The sequence below is a fragment of the Bombina bombina genome, chromosome 4, assembly GCF_027579735.1.
Source record: "Bombina bombina isolate aBomBom1 chromosome 4, aBomBom1.pri, whole genome shotgun sequence".
NCBI classification, from domain to species: Eukaryota; Metazoa; Chordata; class Amphibia; order Anura; family Bombinatoridae; genus Bombina; species Bombina bombina.
Window position 1 is genome coordinate 294,388,006 of NC_069502.1, and position 14,120 is coordinate 294,402,125.

The window sequence follows — 14,120 nt, forward strand, 5'->3', positions numbered from 1 at the left end:
TTTAATGAGAAAAATAGCAACTATTCAAAAACTGTGTAGCCTGTATAACACGTTGTTTTAGTATATTAATGGCAAACACATATTACAATAATGTCCCTTCTTTGTTTCATACAGAAATAGCAATAAATGATATTAGTCTAAATAGATATAATTCCTTCGTTTGAGAGTGCAGTCAAGCTTGTATCCAAAAACTAAACCACATGCTTGAAGGAGCATAAATACCTATGTAATTCCTGCCCAGTGGAACGTTTTCATTATGTATGAATGCATAATAAAGAATAGATAAGCACAAACAAAAGAGGAGAATTATATCAATTAGCCATATATATCATATTTCCTGCAGCACCTTGATTCATGTTAATGCTGGGGCAGCGTGTTGTTGTTTTATTCATTTATTTATTTATTATAATCTGCACCATATTTTCTATGAATAATCGTTGTAATTGACGGTCTCATTCTCTTATCTGTAGTCACAATATACATGAGTTTGCAACATGAGATAGGAAAGTCATTTCCTAGCTGCGTCTGTGGAACCTTACACCAAGTGGGATGCCTGTGAAGTTTATGTTCCTGCTGAGTTCTGCCTTCCATACAGAAAAAAAGGAGAAGCCTTTGCTTTTAACCTGCCTTGCTTTGAAGAAGTGACTCAGGCAGTTTTTATGGACTCTCAAGGTAAGTCAATAAATTATGTTTTTTAATTGTTGAATCTTCTTACTCATGCGTACAACAACATATGTTATAGCATTGACTAATTAAATATCTGTGCATAGAAATTAATAATAATTTAGCTCAGTAAGAATACATAACAGAATAACAAAATAAACACTGTGTACATGATTGTCAGATATGGGTAAATATCTGGATTTTTTTTTCATTAAAGTTTAAAGCCACTTACATATTAACAAAAATAATACATCAATTAGCATACCCTATTTGTCTGCACAATACATTAACATTATTGCATGATTTTATTAAAATTATGTATGTTGTCTACAAAATATGGGCTATTGTTCTTATAAAGTTTTTTTTTCTACTTGCTTTATTTGCTGAGCAACTCAATAATCAATTTGTTAGGAAGCCACATCATACACATTTACTATGCTGACTTATACCTGATATATTCCTGAATCTAAATATGTAATAATATAGTATAGTGCGAGTTGCTTTATTTGCAACCTGCCTAATGATTAAATGTCATCTTTTGCATAACACTGTCTAATAAAGATGAGGAATTCAAATTAACATAAATTTACAGTAACAAACTCCAGCTCAGGGAATTTTAGGACTAAATTATATACATATTTTATTTTTAATAAGATTTGACCTTTTTCAACAGAAAATAAAATCTTTATGATCCAAATCCATGGCAATATTCACAAAAGCAATTTGGTATTGTCTCTTCAGCTTTCTAAATGTAAAGCAATGAAAGCCCAATTGCATTTTCTATAGTTCTTTTTAACTGGCTTCTAAGCTGTATTTTTGTACCTCTCATATAACATTTTGTTAATTTAATTTAATTACATCACATATAACACAAAGGAATAAAGAACAAAACACAGCAGACTGTAAAACTGAGTGCAGCTTAACACATAAATAATGTAAAGCTTACTTATACATATTTAAACAGGAACTCAAAGGGGTTTATGGAACTTTTTAAGGGTGGTCTGGCATATACAACAATAATAGGTATTATTGGCAGCAAGAACTGATGCAGAGAAGCAAGGATGTCTCAAGATTTTTGCTAAAACACAATGTGTTTGGTTTTTATTACTTCTAATTAAGACACCAGAGACAATGTACCGCTACAAGCATTTATTGAATGCACTCAATTTCAGAATAAGTAGCTGGGGAAAACTTTACAAAATTCATTTGTTAGGATTAGACATGTCAATAAAGCAATTATAAATACTCATTAGTGTAAAGTATCAGTTTTCTTAAAGAGAATATATCAAGAGCTATTAGGGAATTTCAACAGGCCGCACAGCATTAAGCTGTACGGTTATGTCTAAACATTTTAAAGTGACAATTCCACAAAGATTTAAACGTTATAGAAATAATTTTGCTACAGAAGAACTAAGAGTCTGGCTTTTCCATCTGGGCCTGTGCCCAGCAGTGACGTGCAGTCACTAGAGGCAGGTGAGGCAGGGCTTCACCTCTCATATGGGCAACAATATATTTTTTTTTTTATTGGCTTTAAAAAAAAAAATTTTAAAAAAATTGCAATTTTTTTTTCCAGCATTTTTTTTTCACACCTACATGTTGTGCAATGGAGAAGCACAAGCAGGTCTGCCCTCCATTACACAACATGCTGCGCCACCTACTGGATGAAAGTGGTTAAGATCATTCCATGGCCCATAAGTGCTTATTTGAGGCAGGCCTCTTTGGGGCTGACCCAATCCAGTGAGAGGTACCAGTCAGGGGAACTTAGGGTTTGGGCTGGATGTTAAATCATATAAAACAAAAACGGAAAGAAAATATTTTCATTTATTTTGTTGCTGCCCTGTGCAGCTGCCAGCTTTGATTTAATAAAAAAGAGAGTTCTGTACTCCCCTCCAAGTGCAGTGGAATGTTCCACTGTCACTTCCTTACAGAGCAGGAAGAGATGCAGACTTGCAGAGAGCAGTGTTTTAGCCACATTTTATTGAAGCAAATTCTTAGATTTTGCTGAAAGGGATTCTGTTAGTGAAAATGATAATTTAATGAATGTGGTTTAGTGTTGTTTGTTTTTTACTCTTTTACAGAAGTTTAAGGATCGTTTTTGTATTTTGTTTACTCTCTCACAGCATTATTATATAAAGCATGGTAATGTAAAAGTAAATGGCTCCTGTAGCTATAGTATTTCATTTAAACCAGGGATTCCTTAGGTGTATGTTGGACAGCCCTGATGTAGACAACAAATAATAATTTATTAATGCTCCCATTCATATGTGCTGTTCTGTTTCAGATATTTAAAATAGATTGTAGACTATTAGCATTTGATAGTCACTTATATTACTTAAACAATATTACTTAAACATTCAGTGGTGCCTCCCCCATTTCAGTGTTCCCTCTCTCCCCACTTATGTGTTTCTCTCCTCCCTCTCTCTCCTTCACTCCCCTCTGTCTGTCTCTCTCTCCCCTCTGTCTATCCCTCTCTCCCCTCTGTCTCTCTCCCCTCTGTCTCTCTCTCTCCCCTTTGTCTCTCTCCCCCCTCTGTCTCTCTCTCTCCCCTCTGTCTCTCTCTCTCCCCTCTGTCTCTCTCTCTCCCCTCTGTCTCTCTCTCTCCCCCCTCTGTCTCTCTCTCTCCCCCTCTGTATCTCTCTCCCCTCTGTCTCTCTCTCCCCTCTGTCTCTCTCTCTCCCTCCTCTGTCTCCCCTCTGTCTCTCTCTCCCCTCTGTCTCTTTCTCCCCTCTGTCTCTCTCTCCCCTCTGTCTCTCTCTCTCCCCTCTGTCTCTCTCTCTCCCCTCTGTCTCTCTCTCTCCCCTCTGTCTCTCTCTCCCCTCTCTCTCTCTCTCTCCCCTCTGTCTCTCTCTAACCCATCTGTCTCTCTCTATCCCCTCTCTCTCTCTCCTCTGTCTCTCTCTCTCCCCTCTGTCTCTCTCTCTCTCTCCTCTCTGTCTCTCTTTCTCCCCTATGTCTCTCTCTCTCCCCTCTGTCTCTCTCTCTCCCCTCTGTCTCTCTCTCTCTCCCCCCCTCTGTCTCTCTCTCTCCCCCTCTGTATCTCTCTCCCCTCTGTCTCTCTCTCCCCTCTGTCTCTCTCTCTCTCTCCCCCCTCTGTCTCTCTCTCCTCTGTCTCTCTCTCCCCTCTGTCTCTCTCTCCCCTCTGTCTCTTTCTCCCCTCAGTCTCTCTCTCCCCTCTGTCTCTCTCTCTCCCCTCTGTCTCTCTCTCTCCCCTCTGTCTCTCTCTCTCCCCTCTGTCTCTCTCTCGCCTCTGTCTCTCTCTCTCCCCTCTGTCTCTCTCTAACCCATCTGTCTCTCTCTATCCCCTCTCTCTCTCCTCTGTCTCTCTCTCTCTCTCCCCTCTGTCTCTCTCTCTCCTCTCTGTCTCTCTCTCTCCCCTCTGTCTCTCTCACTCCCCTCTGTCTCTCCTCTCCCTTCTGTCTCTCTCTCCCCTCTGTCTCTCTCTCTCCTCTGTCTCTCTCTCTCTCTCCCCCCTCTGTCTCTCTCTCTCCTCTGTGTCTCTCTCCCCTCTTTATCTCTCTCTTCTCTCCCCTCTGTCTCTCTCTCCCCTCTGTGTGTCTCTTTCTCCCCTCTGTCTCTCTCTCTCCCCTCTGTCTCTCTCTCTCCCCTCTGTCTCTCTCTCCCCTCTGTCTCTCTCTCTCCCCTCTGTCTCTCTCTAACCCATCTGTCTCTCTCTATCCCCTCTCTCTCTCCTCTGTCTCTCTCTCCCCCCCCTCTGTCTCTCTCTCCTCTCTGTCTCTCTCTCTCCCCTCTGTCTCTCTCTCTCCCCTCTATCTCTCCTCTCCCTTCTGTCTCTCTCTCCCCTCTGTCTCTCTCTCTCCTCTGTCTCTCTCTCTCTCCCCCCTCAGTCTCTCTCTCCTCTGTGTCTCTCTCCCCTCTTTATCTCTATCTTCTCTCCCCTCTGTCTCTCTCTCCCCTCTGTGTGTCTCTATCTCCCCTCTGTCTCTCTCTCCTCTGTCTCTCTTTCTCCCCTCTTTATCTCTCTCTCTTCTCTCCCCTCTGTCTCTCTCTCCCCTCTGTCTCTCTCTCTCTCTCTCCCCCCTCTGTCTCTCTCTCTCCCCTCTGCGTCTCTCTCCCCCCTCTGTGTCTCTCTGTCTCTTCCCTCTGTCTCTCTCTCTCTCCCCCTGTCTCTCTCTCCCCTCTGTCTCTCTCTCTCTCCCCCTCTGTGTCTCTCTTCCTCCCCCTCTGTGTCTCTCTTCCTCCCCCTCTGACTCTTTCATCCCTTATGTGTCTCTCTAACCCTCTGTGTGATTGTGTCTCTCTCTCTTTCTCTCTAACCCTCTGTGTGTCTCTCTCTCCCCCCCGTCTCTCTCTCTCCCCTCTGTCTCTCTCTCTCCCCTCTGTCTCTCTCTCCCCTCTGTCTCTCTCTCTCCCCTCTGTCTCTCTCTAACCCATCTGTCTCTCTCTATCCCCTCTCTCTCTCCTCTGTCTCTCTCTCTCTCTCTCCCCTCTGTCTCTCTCTCTCTCTCCTCTCTGTCTCTCTCTCTCCCCTCTGTCTCTCTCACTCCCCTCTGTCTCTCCTCTCCCTTCTGTCTCTCTCTCCCCTCTGTCTCTCTCTCTCCTCTGTCTCTCTCTCTCCCCCCCTCTGTCTCTCTCTCCTCTGTGTCTCTCTCCCCTCTTTATCTCTCTCTTCTCTCCCCTCTGTCTCTCTCTCCCCTCTGTGTGTCTCTTTCTCCCCTCTGTCTCTCTCTCTCTCCCCTCTGTCTCTCTCTCCCCTCTGTCTCTCTCTCCCCTCTGTCTCTTTCTCCCCTCTGTCTCTCTCTCTCCCCTCTGTCTCTCTCTCTCCCCTCTGTCTCTCTCTCTCCCCTCTGTCTCTCTCTCCCCTCTCTCTCTCTCTCTCTCCCCTCTGTCTCTCTCTAACCCATCTGTCTCTCTCTATCCCCTCTCTCTCTCCTCTGTCTCTCTCTCTCCCCTCTGTCTCTCTCTCTCTCTCTTCTCTGTCTCTCTTTCTCCCCTATGTCTCTCTCTCTCCCCTCTGTCTCTCTCTCTCCCCTCTGTCTCTCTCTCTCTCCCCCCCTCTGTCTCTCTCTCTCCCCCTCTCTCCCCTCTGTCTCTCTCTCCCCTCTGTCTCTCTCTCTCTCCCCCCTCTGTCTCTCTCTCCTCTGTCTCTCTCTCCCCTCTGTCTCTCTCTCCCCTCTGTCTCTTTCTCCCCTCAGTCTCTCTCTCCCCTCTGTCTCTCTCTCTCCCCTCTGTCTCTCTCTCTCCCCTCTGTCTCTCTCTCCCCTCTGCCTCTCTCTCTCCCCTCTGTCTCTCTCTCTCCCCTCTGTCTCTCTCTAACCCATCTGTCTCTCTCTATCCCCTCTCTCTCTCCTCTGTCTCTCTCTCTCTCTCTCCCCTCTGTCTCTCTCTCCTCTCTGTCTCTCTCTCTCCCCTCTGTCTCTCTCACTCCCCTCTGTCTCTCCTCTCCCTTCTGTCTCTCTCTCCCCTCTGTCTCTCTCTCTCCTCTTTCTCTCTCTCTCCCCCCTCTGTCTCTCTCTCCTCTGTGTCTCTCTCCCCTCTTTATCTCTCTCTTCTCTCCCCTCTGTCTCTCTCTCCCCTCTGTGTGTCTCTTTCTCCCCTCTGTCTCTCTCTCTCCCCTCTGTCTCTCTCTCTCCCCTCTGTCTCTCTCTCCCCTCTGTCTCTCTCTCTCCCCTCTGTCTCTCTCTAACCCATCTGTCTCTCTCTATCCCCTCTCTCTCTCCTCTGTCTCTCTCTCCCCCCCCCCTCTGTCTCTCTCTCCTCTCTGTCTCTCTCTCTCCCCTCTGTCTCTCTCTCTCCCCTCTATCTCTCCTCTCCCTTCTGTCTCTCTCTCCCCTCTGTCTCTCTCTCTCCTCTGTCTCTCTCTCTCTCCCCCCTCAGTCTCTCTCTCCTCTGTGTCTCTCTCCCCTCTTTATCTCTCTCTTCTCTCCCCTCTGTCTCTCTCTCCCCTCTGTGTGTCTCTATCTCCCCTCTGTCTCTCTCTCCTCTGTCTCTCTTTCTCCCCTCTTTATCTCTCTCTCTTCTCTCCCCTCTGTCTCTCTCTCCCCTCTGTCTCTCTCTCTCCCCCCTCTGTCTCTCTCTCTCCCCTCTGCGTCTCTCTCCCCCCTCTGTGTCTCTCTGTCTCTTCCCTCTGTCTCTCTCTCTCTCCCCCTGTCTCTCTCTCCCCTCTGTCTCTCTCTCTCTCCCCCTCTGTGTCTCTCTTCCTCCCCCTCTGTGTCTCTCTTCCTCCCCCTCTGACTCTTTCATCCCTTATGTGTCTCTCTAACCCTCTGTGTGATTGTGTCTCTCTCTCTTTCTCTCTAACCCTCTGTGTGTCTCTCTCTCCCCCCCCCGTCTCTCTCTCTCCCCTCTGTCTCTCTCTCTCCCCTCTGTCTCTCTCTCTCCCCTCTGTCTCTCTCTCCCCTCTGTCTCTCTCTCTCCCCTCTGTCTCTCTCTAACCCATCTGTCTCTCTCTATCCCCTCTCTCTCTCCTCTGTCTCTCTCTCTCTCTCCCCTCTGTCTCTCTCTCTCTCTCCTCTCTGTCTCTCTCTCTCCCCTCTGTCTCTCTCACTCCCCTCTGTCTCTCCTCTCCCTTCTGTCTCTCTCTCCCCTCTGTCTCTCTCTCTCCTCTGTCTCTCTCTCTCCCCCCCTCTGTCTCTCTCTCCTCTGTGTCTCTCTCCCCTCTTTATCTCTCTCTTCTCTCCCCTCTGTCTCTCTCTCCCCTCTGTGTGTCTCTTTCTCCCCTCTGTCTCTCTCTCTCTCCCCTCTGTCTCTCTCTCTCCCCTCTGTCTCTCTCCCCCCTCTGTCTCTCTCTCTCCCCTCTGTCTCTCTCTAACCCATCTGTCTCTCTCTATCCCCTCTCTCTCTCTCTCCTCTGTCTCTCTCTCCCCCCCTCTGTCTCTCTCTCCTCTCTGTCTCTCTCTCTCTCCCCTCTGTCTCTCTCTCTCCCCTCTATCTCTCCTCTCCCTTCTGTCTCTCTCTCCCCTCTGTCTCTCTCTCTCCTCTGTCTCTCTCTCTCTCTCCCCCCTCTGTCTCTCTCTCCTCTGTGTCTCTCTCCCCTCTTTATCTCTCTCTTCTCTCCCCTCTGTCTCTCTCTCCCCTCTGTGTGTCTCTATCTCCCCTCTGTCTCTCTCTCCTCTGTCTCTCTTTCTCCCCTCTTTATCTCTCTCTCTTCTCTCCCCTCTGTCTCTCTCTCCCCTCTGTCTCTCTCTCTCTCTCCCCTCTGTCTCTCTCTCTCTCCCCTCTGCGTCTCTCTCCCCCCTCTGTGTCTCCCTGTCTCTTCCCTCTGTCTCTCTCTCTCTCCCCCTGTCTCTCTCTCCCCTCTGTCTCTCTCTCTCTCCCCCTCTGTGTCTCTCTTCCTCCCCCTCTGACTCTTTCATCCCTTATGTGTCTCTCTAACCCTCTGTGTGATTGTGTCTCTCTCTCTTTCTCTCTAACCCTCTGTGTCTCTCTCTCTCTCCCCCCCCTCTGTCTCTCTCTCTCCCCCTCTGTCTCTCTCTCCCCTCTGTCTCTCTCTCCCCTCTGTCTCTCTCTCTCCCCCCTCTGTCTCTCTCTCTCCTCTGTCTCTCTCTCCCCTCTGTCTCTCTCTCCCCTCTGTCTCTTTCTCCCCTCTGTCTCTCTCTCCCCTCTGTCTCTCTCTCTCCCCTCTGTCTCTCTCTCTCCCCTCTGTCTATCTCTCTCCCCTCTGTCTCTCTCTCCCCTCTGTCCCTCTCTCTCCCCTCTGTCTCTCTCTAACCCATCTGTCTCTCTCTATCCCCTCTCTCTCTCCTCTGTCTCTCTCTCTCTCCCCTCTGTCTCTCTCTCTCTCTCCTCTCTGTCTCTCTCTCTCCCCTCTGTCTCTCTCACTCCCCTCTGTCTCTCCTCTCCCTTCTGTCTCTCTCTCCCCTCTGTCTCTCTCTCTCCTCTGTCTCTCTCTCTCTCTCTCCCCCCCCTCTGTCTCTCTCTCCTCTGTGTCTCTCTCCCCTCTTTATCTCTCTCTTCTCTCCCCTCTGTCTCTCTCTCCCCTCTGTGTGTCTCTTTCTCCCCTCTGTCTCTCTCTCTCTCCCCTCTGTCTCTCTCTCTCCCCTCTGTCTCTCTCTCCCCTCTGTCTCTCTCTCTCCCCTCTGTCTCTCTCTAACCCATCTGTCTCTCTCTATCCCCTCTCTCTCTCTCCTCTGTCTCTCTCTCCCCCCCCCTCTGTCTCTCTCTCCTCTCTGTCTCTCTCTCTCCCCTCTGTCTCTCTCTCTCTCCCCTCTATCTCTCCTCTCCCTTCTGTCTCTCTCTCCCCTCTGTCTCTCTCTCTCTCCCCCTCAGTCTCTCTCTCCTCTGTGTCTCTCTCCCCTCTTTATCTCTCTCTTCTCTCCCCTCTGTCTCTCTCTCCCCTCTGTCTCTCTCTCTCCCCTCTGTCTCTCTCTCTCCCCTCTGTCTCTCTCTCTCCCCTCTGTCTCTCTCTCCCCTCTCTCTCTCTCTCTTCCCTCTATCTCTCCTCTCCCTTCTGTCTCTCTCTCCCCTCTGTCTCTCTCTCTCTCCCCCCTCAGTCTCTCTCTCCTCTGTGTCTCTCTCCCCTCTTTATCTCTCTCTTCTCTCCCCTCTGTCTCTCTCTCCCCTCTTTGTGTCTCTATCTCCCCTCTCTCTCCTCTGTCTCTCTTTCTCCCCTCTTTATCTCTCTCTCTTCTCTCCCCTCTGTCTCTCTCTCCCCTCTGTCTCTCTCTCTCTCTCTCCCCCCTCTGTCTCTCTCTCTCCCCTCTGCGTCTCTCTCCCCCCTCTGTGTCTCTCTGTCTCTTCCCTCTGTCTCTCTCTCTCTCCCCCTGTCTCTCTCTCCCCTCTGTCTCTCTCTCTCTCCCCCTCTGTGTCTCTCTTCCTCCCCCTCTGTCTCTTTCATCCCTTATGTGTCTCTCTAACCCTCTGTGTGATTGTGTCTCTCTCTCTTTCTCTCTAACCCTCTGTGTGTCTCTCTCTCCCTCTCCCCCCCCCCGTCTCTCTCTCTCCCCTCTGTCTCTCTGTCTCCCCTCTGTCTCTCTCTCCCCTCTGTCTCTCTCTCTCCCCTCTGTCTCTCTCTAACCCATCTGTCTCTCTCTATCCCCTCTCTCTCTCCTCTGTCTCTCTCTCTCTCTCCCCTCTGTCTCTCTCTCTCTCCTCTCTGTCTCTCTCTCTCCCCTCTGTCTCTCTCACTCCCCTCTGTCTCTCCTCTCCCTTCTGTCTCTCTCTCCCCTCTGTCTCTCTCTCTCCTCTGTCTCTCTCTCTCTCCCCCCCCTCTGTCTCTCTCTCCTCTGTGTCTCTCTCCCCTCTTTATCTCTCTCTTCTCTCCCCTCTGTCTCTCTCTCCCCTCTGTGTGTCTCTTTCTCCCCTCTGTCTCTCTCTCCCCTCTGTCTCTCTCTCTCTCCCCTCTGTCTCTCTCTCCCCTCTGTCTCTCTCTCTCCCCTCTGTCTCTCTCTAACCCATCTGTCTCTCTCTATCCCCTCTCTCTCTCTCCTCTGTCTCTCTCTCCCCCCCCTCTGTCTCTCTCTCCTCTCTGTCTCTCTCTCTCCCCCCTCTATCTCTCCTCTCCCTTCTGTCTCTCTCCCCTCTGTCTCTCTCTCTCCTCTGTCTCTCTCTCTCTCCCCCCTCTGTCTCTCTCTCCTCTGTGTCTCTCTCCCCTCTTTATCTCTCTCTTCTCTCCCCTCTGTCTCTCTCTCCCCTCTGTGTGTCTCTATCTCCCCTCTGTCTCTCTCTCCTCTGTCTCTCTTTCTCCCCTCTTTATCTCTCTCTCTTCTCTCCCCTCTGTCTCTCTCTCCCCTCTGTCTCTCTCTCTCTCTCCCCCCTCTGTCTCTCTCTCTCCCCTCTGCGTCTCTCTCCCCCCTCTGTGTCTCTCTGTCTCTTCCCTCTGTCTCTCTCTCTCCCCCTGTCTCTCTCTCCCCTCTGTCTCTCTCTCTCCCCCTCTGTGTCTCTCTTCCTCCCCCTCTGACTCTTTCATCCCTTATGTGTCTCTCTAACCCTCTGTGTGATTGTGTCTCTCTCTCTTTCTCTCTAACCCTCTGTGTCTCTCTCTCTCCCTCTCCACCCCCCCCCCCCATCTCTCTCTCCCTCTCCCCCGAGTGCTTTTCTGTGTTTCGGTCTACCTTTTATATATTTAATTAATGAATTAGTGGTGCCATCTGAGGATGTGGCTTTATTTATAGGGGTGGGGTCAAGCGCCCCACCATCTTTAAATTTCACCAGCCGCCACTGGATCAAGAGACATTTTTATATTTACTAATTAATGAAGGAATCTATAAGCATAATTTGTAGCATTAAAGTAAAAAGTATGTTTTAAACATATTTTAATGGGCCTGGATTTCTAGATCTAATAATCAGAGCAAGTATTTTGTTATCTGGCAAGAGTTTCTGTTACAATCCTTTAGACTAAAATCAGATGTTTACTAAGTTGAGCAGTTTTCCAAGACACCATTTAAAGGGACATGAAATCCATATGTTTTCTTTCATGATTTAGAAAGAGCATGCAATTTTAAATAACTTTCCAATTTACATCTAATATCTAATTTTCTTCATTCTTTTGATATCCTTTGTTGACAATCATATCTAAATATTGCTCAGTAGCTGCTGATTGGTGGCTGCATATAGATACCTCATGTGATTGGCTCACCCATGTGCATTGTTATTTCTTCAGCAAAGGATATCTAAAGAATGAAGACATATCCTAGCCACTGCCTCACCAGCCTCTGAAGTCACCGCACGTCATTGGTGCCCAGCTGTTGCATTTTGAACTATGCAATAAATTATCCAGTAGTGTATATTTTTATGTGCTTAGTGAAGTATATGGGGGCAGTAACTTGTATTCTTCATACAGACAAAGTAGATTACAAGTGGAGCTCTAGTTATTGCTACCCCGAGCTTGTAGCTAAAATAAATAAATAACTGCACTAGGTAGTTTTTGGGGGGCTAAAGTGTGTGGGTGTGGGGGGGAAAGTGTCTTTACTTTGTGGTCTATGGGGACTGTGTGCTTTCTGTAAATATATATGTATATGCTAATATACATATATATTTATGTGTTAATATGTGTATAAACACATATTAAAACATAAATATATATATATGTATAAAAATATATTTCTATTTGATGCCCATCGCTGCGTGACTTAACCCCTTCGCTGCGCTAGTTCTCATGCGGTGTCTGACAGCATGAGAACGAGGCTCCAATTGGAGCCTATGGAAGCACTCTCATGTGAGCGCAATGCTTCTGTGCAATTTGAACGTGAGGTGGCGTTCGCATTGCACCTCACTTGTAATATCAGAAGACGTTATAACTAAGTTGAGCACAAATATCGCATTCGCAGAAGCAATATTTTGCTCTTATCTTGTAATCTGGCCCAAAGCCAGCAACATAATATTTCTAGCATTGTATAGCTAACAACATAATCACCTAAGATTAATATACAGGTCTGTTAATGGGCCTTGCCAGGGTCCATAAAGATCAGGGGCTAGAGTCCAAAACACAACTCAGATTCTCTCTTCCTTGATTCCTTCATGGTTTTAATTTAGCCGCCATCTCTTCGGTAAATCCTCTGCGCACTCATGTACTGGGTTACATAGCATGTAATCAAGCATACAAGTCGAAGTTTCCTTGCCAACACTAGCAAGCCAGAGCCTGCCCTCAGGGTATTCTATAAAAAAAAAAAAAAAGGAAATGCCCCTGCAAGCTGCAAGATGTCTCCCATAGAAAGTAATAGAGCTTGCTGGTGAGAGTGAAGTTAGCAGGGAGCAGTCGGTGCACTTTAAAAATTAAATATGCAGTCAATACAAAGCAGATTACTCTATTTTTATATTCATGTGTTTTTCTATTAGGGTAATAAGTATTTTGCGTATTAAGACTCCCCGCGACACCTTTTAGTTTTCAAGAAAATAACTGTGGGATCTGCAGGGGGAAATGTTTACATAATATGCCAGACCTAGAGGAGAAATTGTAGCACACACATGAGCACCCCTGTTTAGTCCGCTAGCAGAGGTGGAGGAACTAATTTTAAAATAAGAGAAATAAGGCTCTTTGAATTTTATATAACAAATCCAAATGTCTTAGCACTCTTTTATGTGTATTGTGATTTCTACTGTGCACCTTAAATCATTTAGTTCCTGGACAATTTCAATATGAGTTTTAATTATTTTTTTACTTTATTTTTTTTATAAAATATGATTTTTGCTGCACAATTTTGTTACAATTTTTAATGTGATTAAACAATACAATTTTGACTGCATATTTCTTTCAATAATTCATGTATGTGTTTTATACAATTTTTAAATTACATTTTTTTTTGTGAGACCTATTGTAATGTTTGCATCACATGCAGGGAACACCCCTTTGCAAGATACACTTAATCTGAAGATAAAAGATGCCTTTATAGAATTAGTGCAGAAGCGTCATAGTACTGGAGAGATTTCTTATAGAATTTCACAAGACCAGAGAGTTTTATAGAATCAGGCCTTAAAGGGACATTATACACTTATTTTTTCTTTGCATAAATGTTTTGTAGATGATCTATTTATATAGCCCAATAAGTTTTTTAGTTTTTTTTTTAAATGGATAGTTTTGCTTATTTTTAAATAACATTGCTCCTAACCAAGCCCCAAAGTTTTAGGAGAATACCAATGTATACCTACTCCAGCTTGCTTCTGTTTGTGTAAAGGGTCTTTTCATATGCAAATGAGGGGGGAGTGTCTGATATTTCCCACTTGCATTGGGTGTTCCAGTAGCCTTTTAAACAGAGCTAAACTGGAAGCTTCTAAGTAAGTTTTTAAACAGTTTTATACTGGATTTTTATATCAGTATCTGTGCATATTATAATTTATAGTAGTGTCTATTACATGCAGTTATATGAAAATTGGTGTATACTGTCCCTTTAAAGCGGAATTGAAGATGTATCCTCCCACTATCTCTGAATATGTTTACATTTTTTATTGATTTTATTGTTTTTTTAATCAACCAGAACATACCATTTTCAATAATTAATACATTCTTTCAGAACAGCAATCTGACCTAACTTTTTTGAAATATGGATTTTTTTTGTTTTGTGCTTTTGTAATCACAGTGCCCTGATTTGCGGCATCGAACTAAATGTAGTGTGCTCCTGCCCTGGGTAAAGCTGTAGGACGCGGGTGTGCACTACATTTAGTTCAATGGCGCGATTGGGCACACTGTGATTAGACAGCACGCCTGTGACAGGCTTTTAAAAAAAATACTTTGGGGGGTAAATCTCTCAAATCTCTTGTTTTTGAAGGTGTCGCTAGGATAATGTTACATAATTCTGCACATAATCTGCATCATAATCTGTCTTCCAAGTGGTTAACCCCATAATGCACTAAAATCATTACCTATAACCCTAATTCACAAAAAACCACTGTTATATGTTATCATTTATATTTTACAAATATCTTTAAAGAAAAGTGTTAGAAATTAGATTAAGAAATCCGTCTGCCAATGAGATTAGCTTAAAGAAGAAAAAAAAAAGTTCATTACAAGTGCCATGAATAGTGTGAACAAGTATCTCAGCTGCAAAATGTCATTTTCTCTTTCT

The 14,120-nt window shown here is 45.8% G+C and overlaps 1 protein-coding gene across 1 annotated transcript in view; it reads left to right on the forward strand.

Moving 5' to 3' along the window:
• The first annotated feature begins 540 nt into the window (after positions 1-540).
• Positions 541-14,120, forward strand: part of LOC128655353 (phospholipid scramblase family member 5-like) — a 123,141-nt gene continuing 109,561 nt past the window's right edge. The window contains exon 1 of the mRNA XM_053709002.1: positions 541-672. Within this exon, the coding sequence (XP_053564977.1) occupies positions 660-672 (13 nt within the window). The 5' untranslated portion in view covers positions 541-659. The remainder of the gene's footprint in view (positions 673-14,120) is intronic.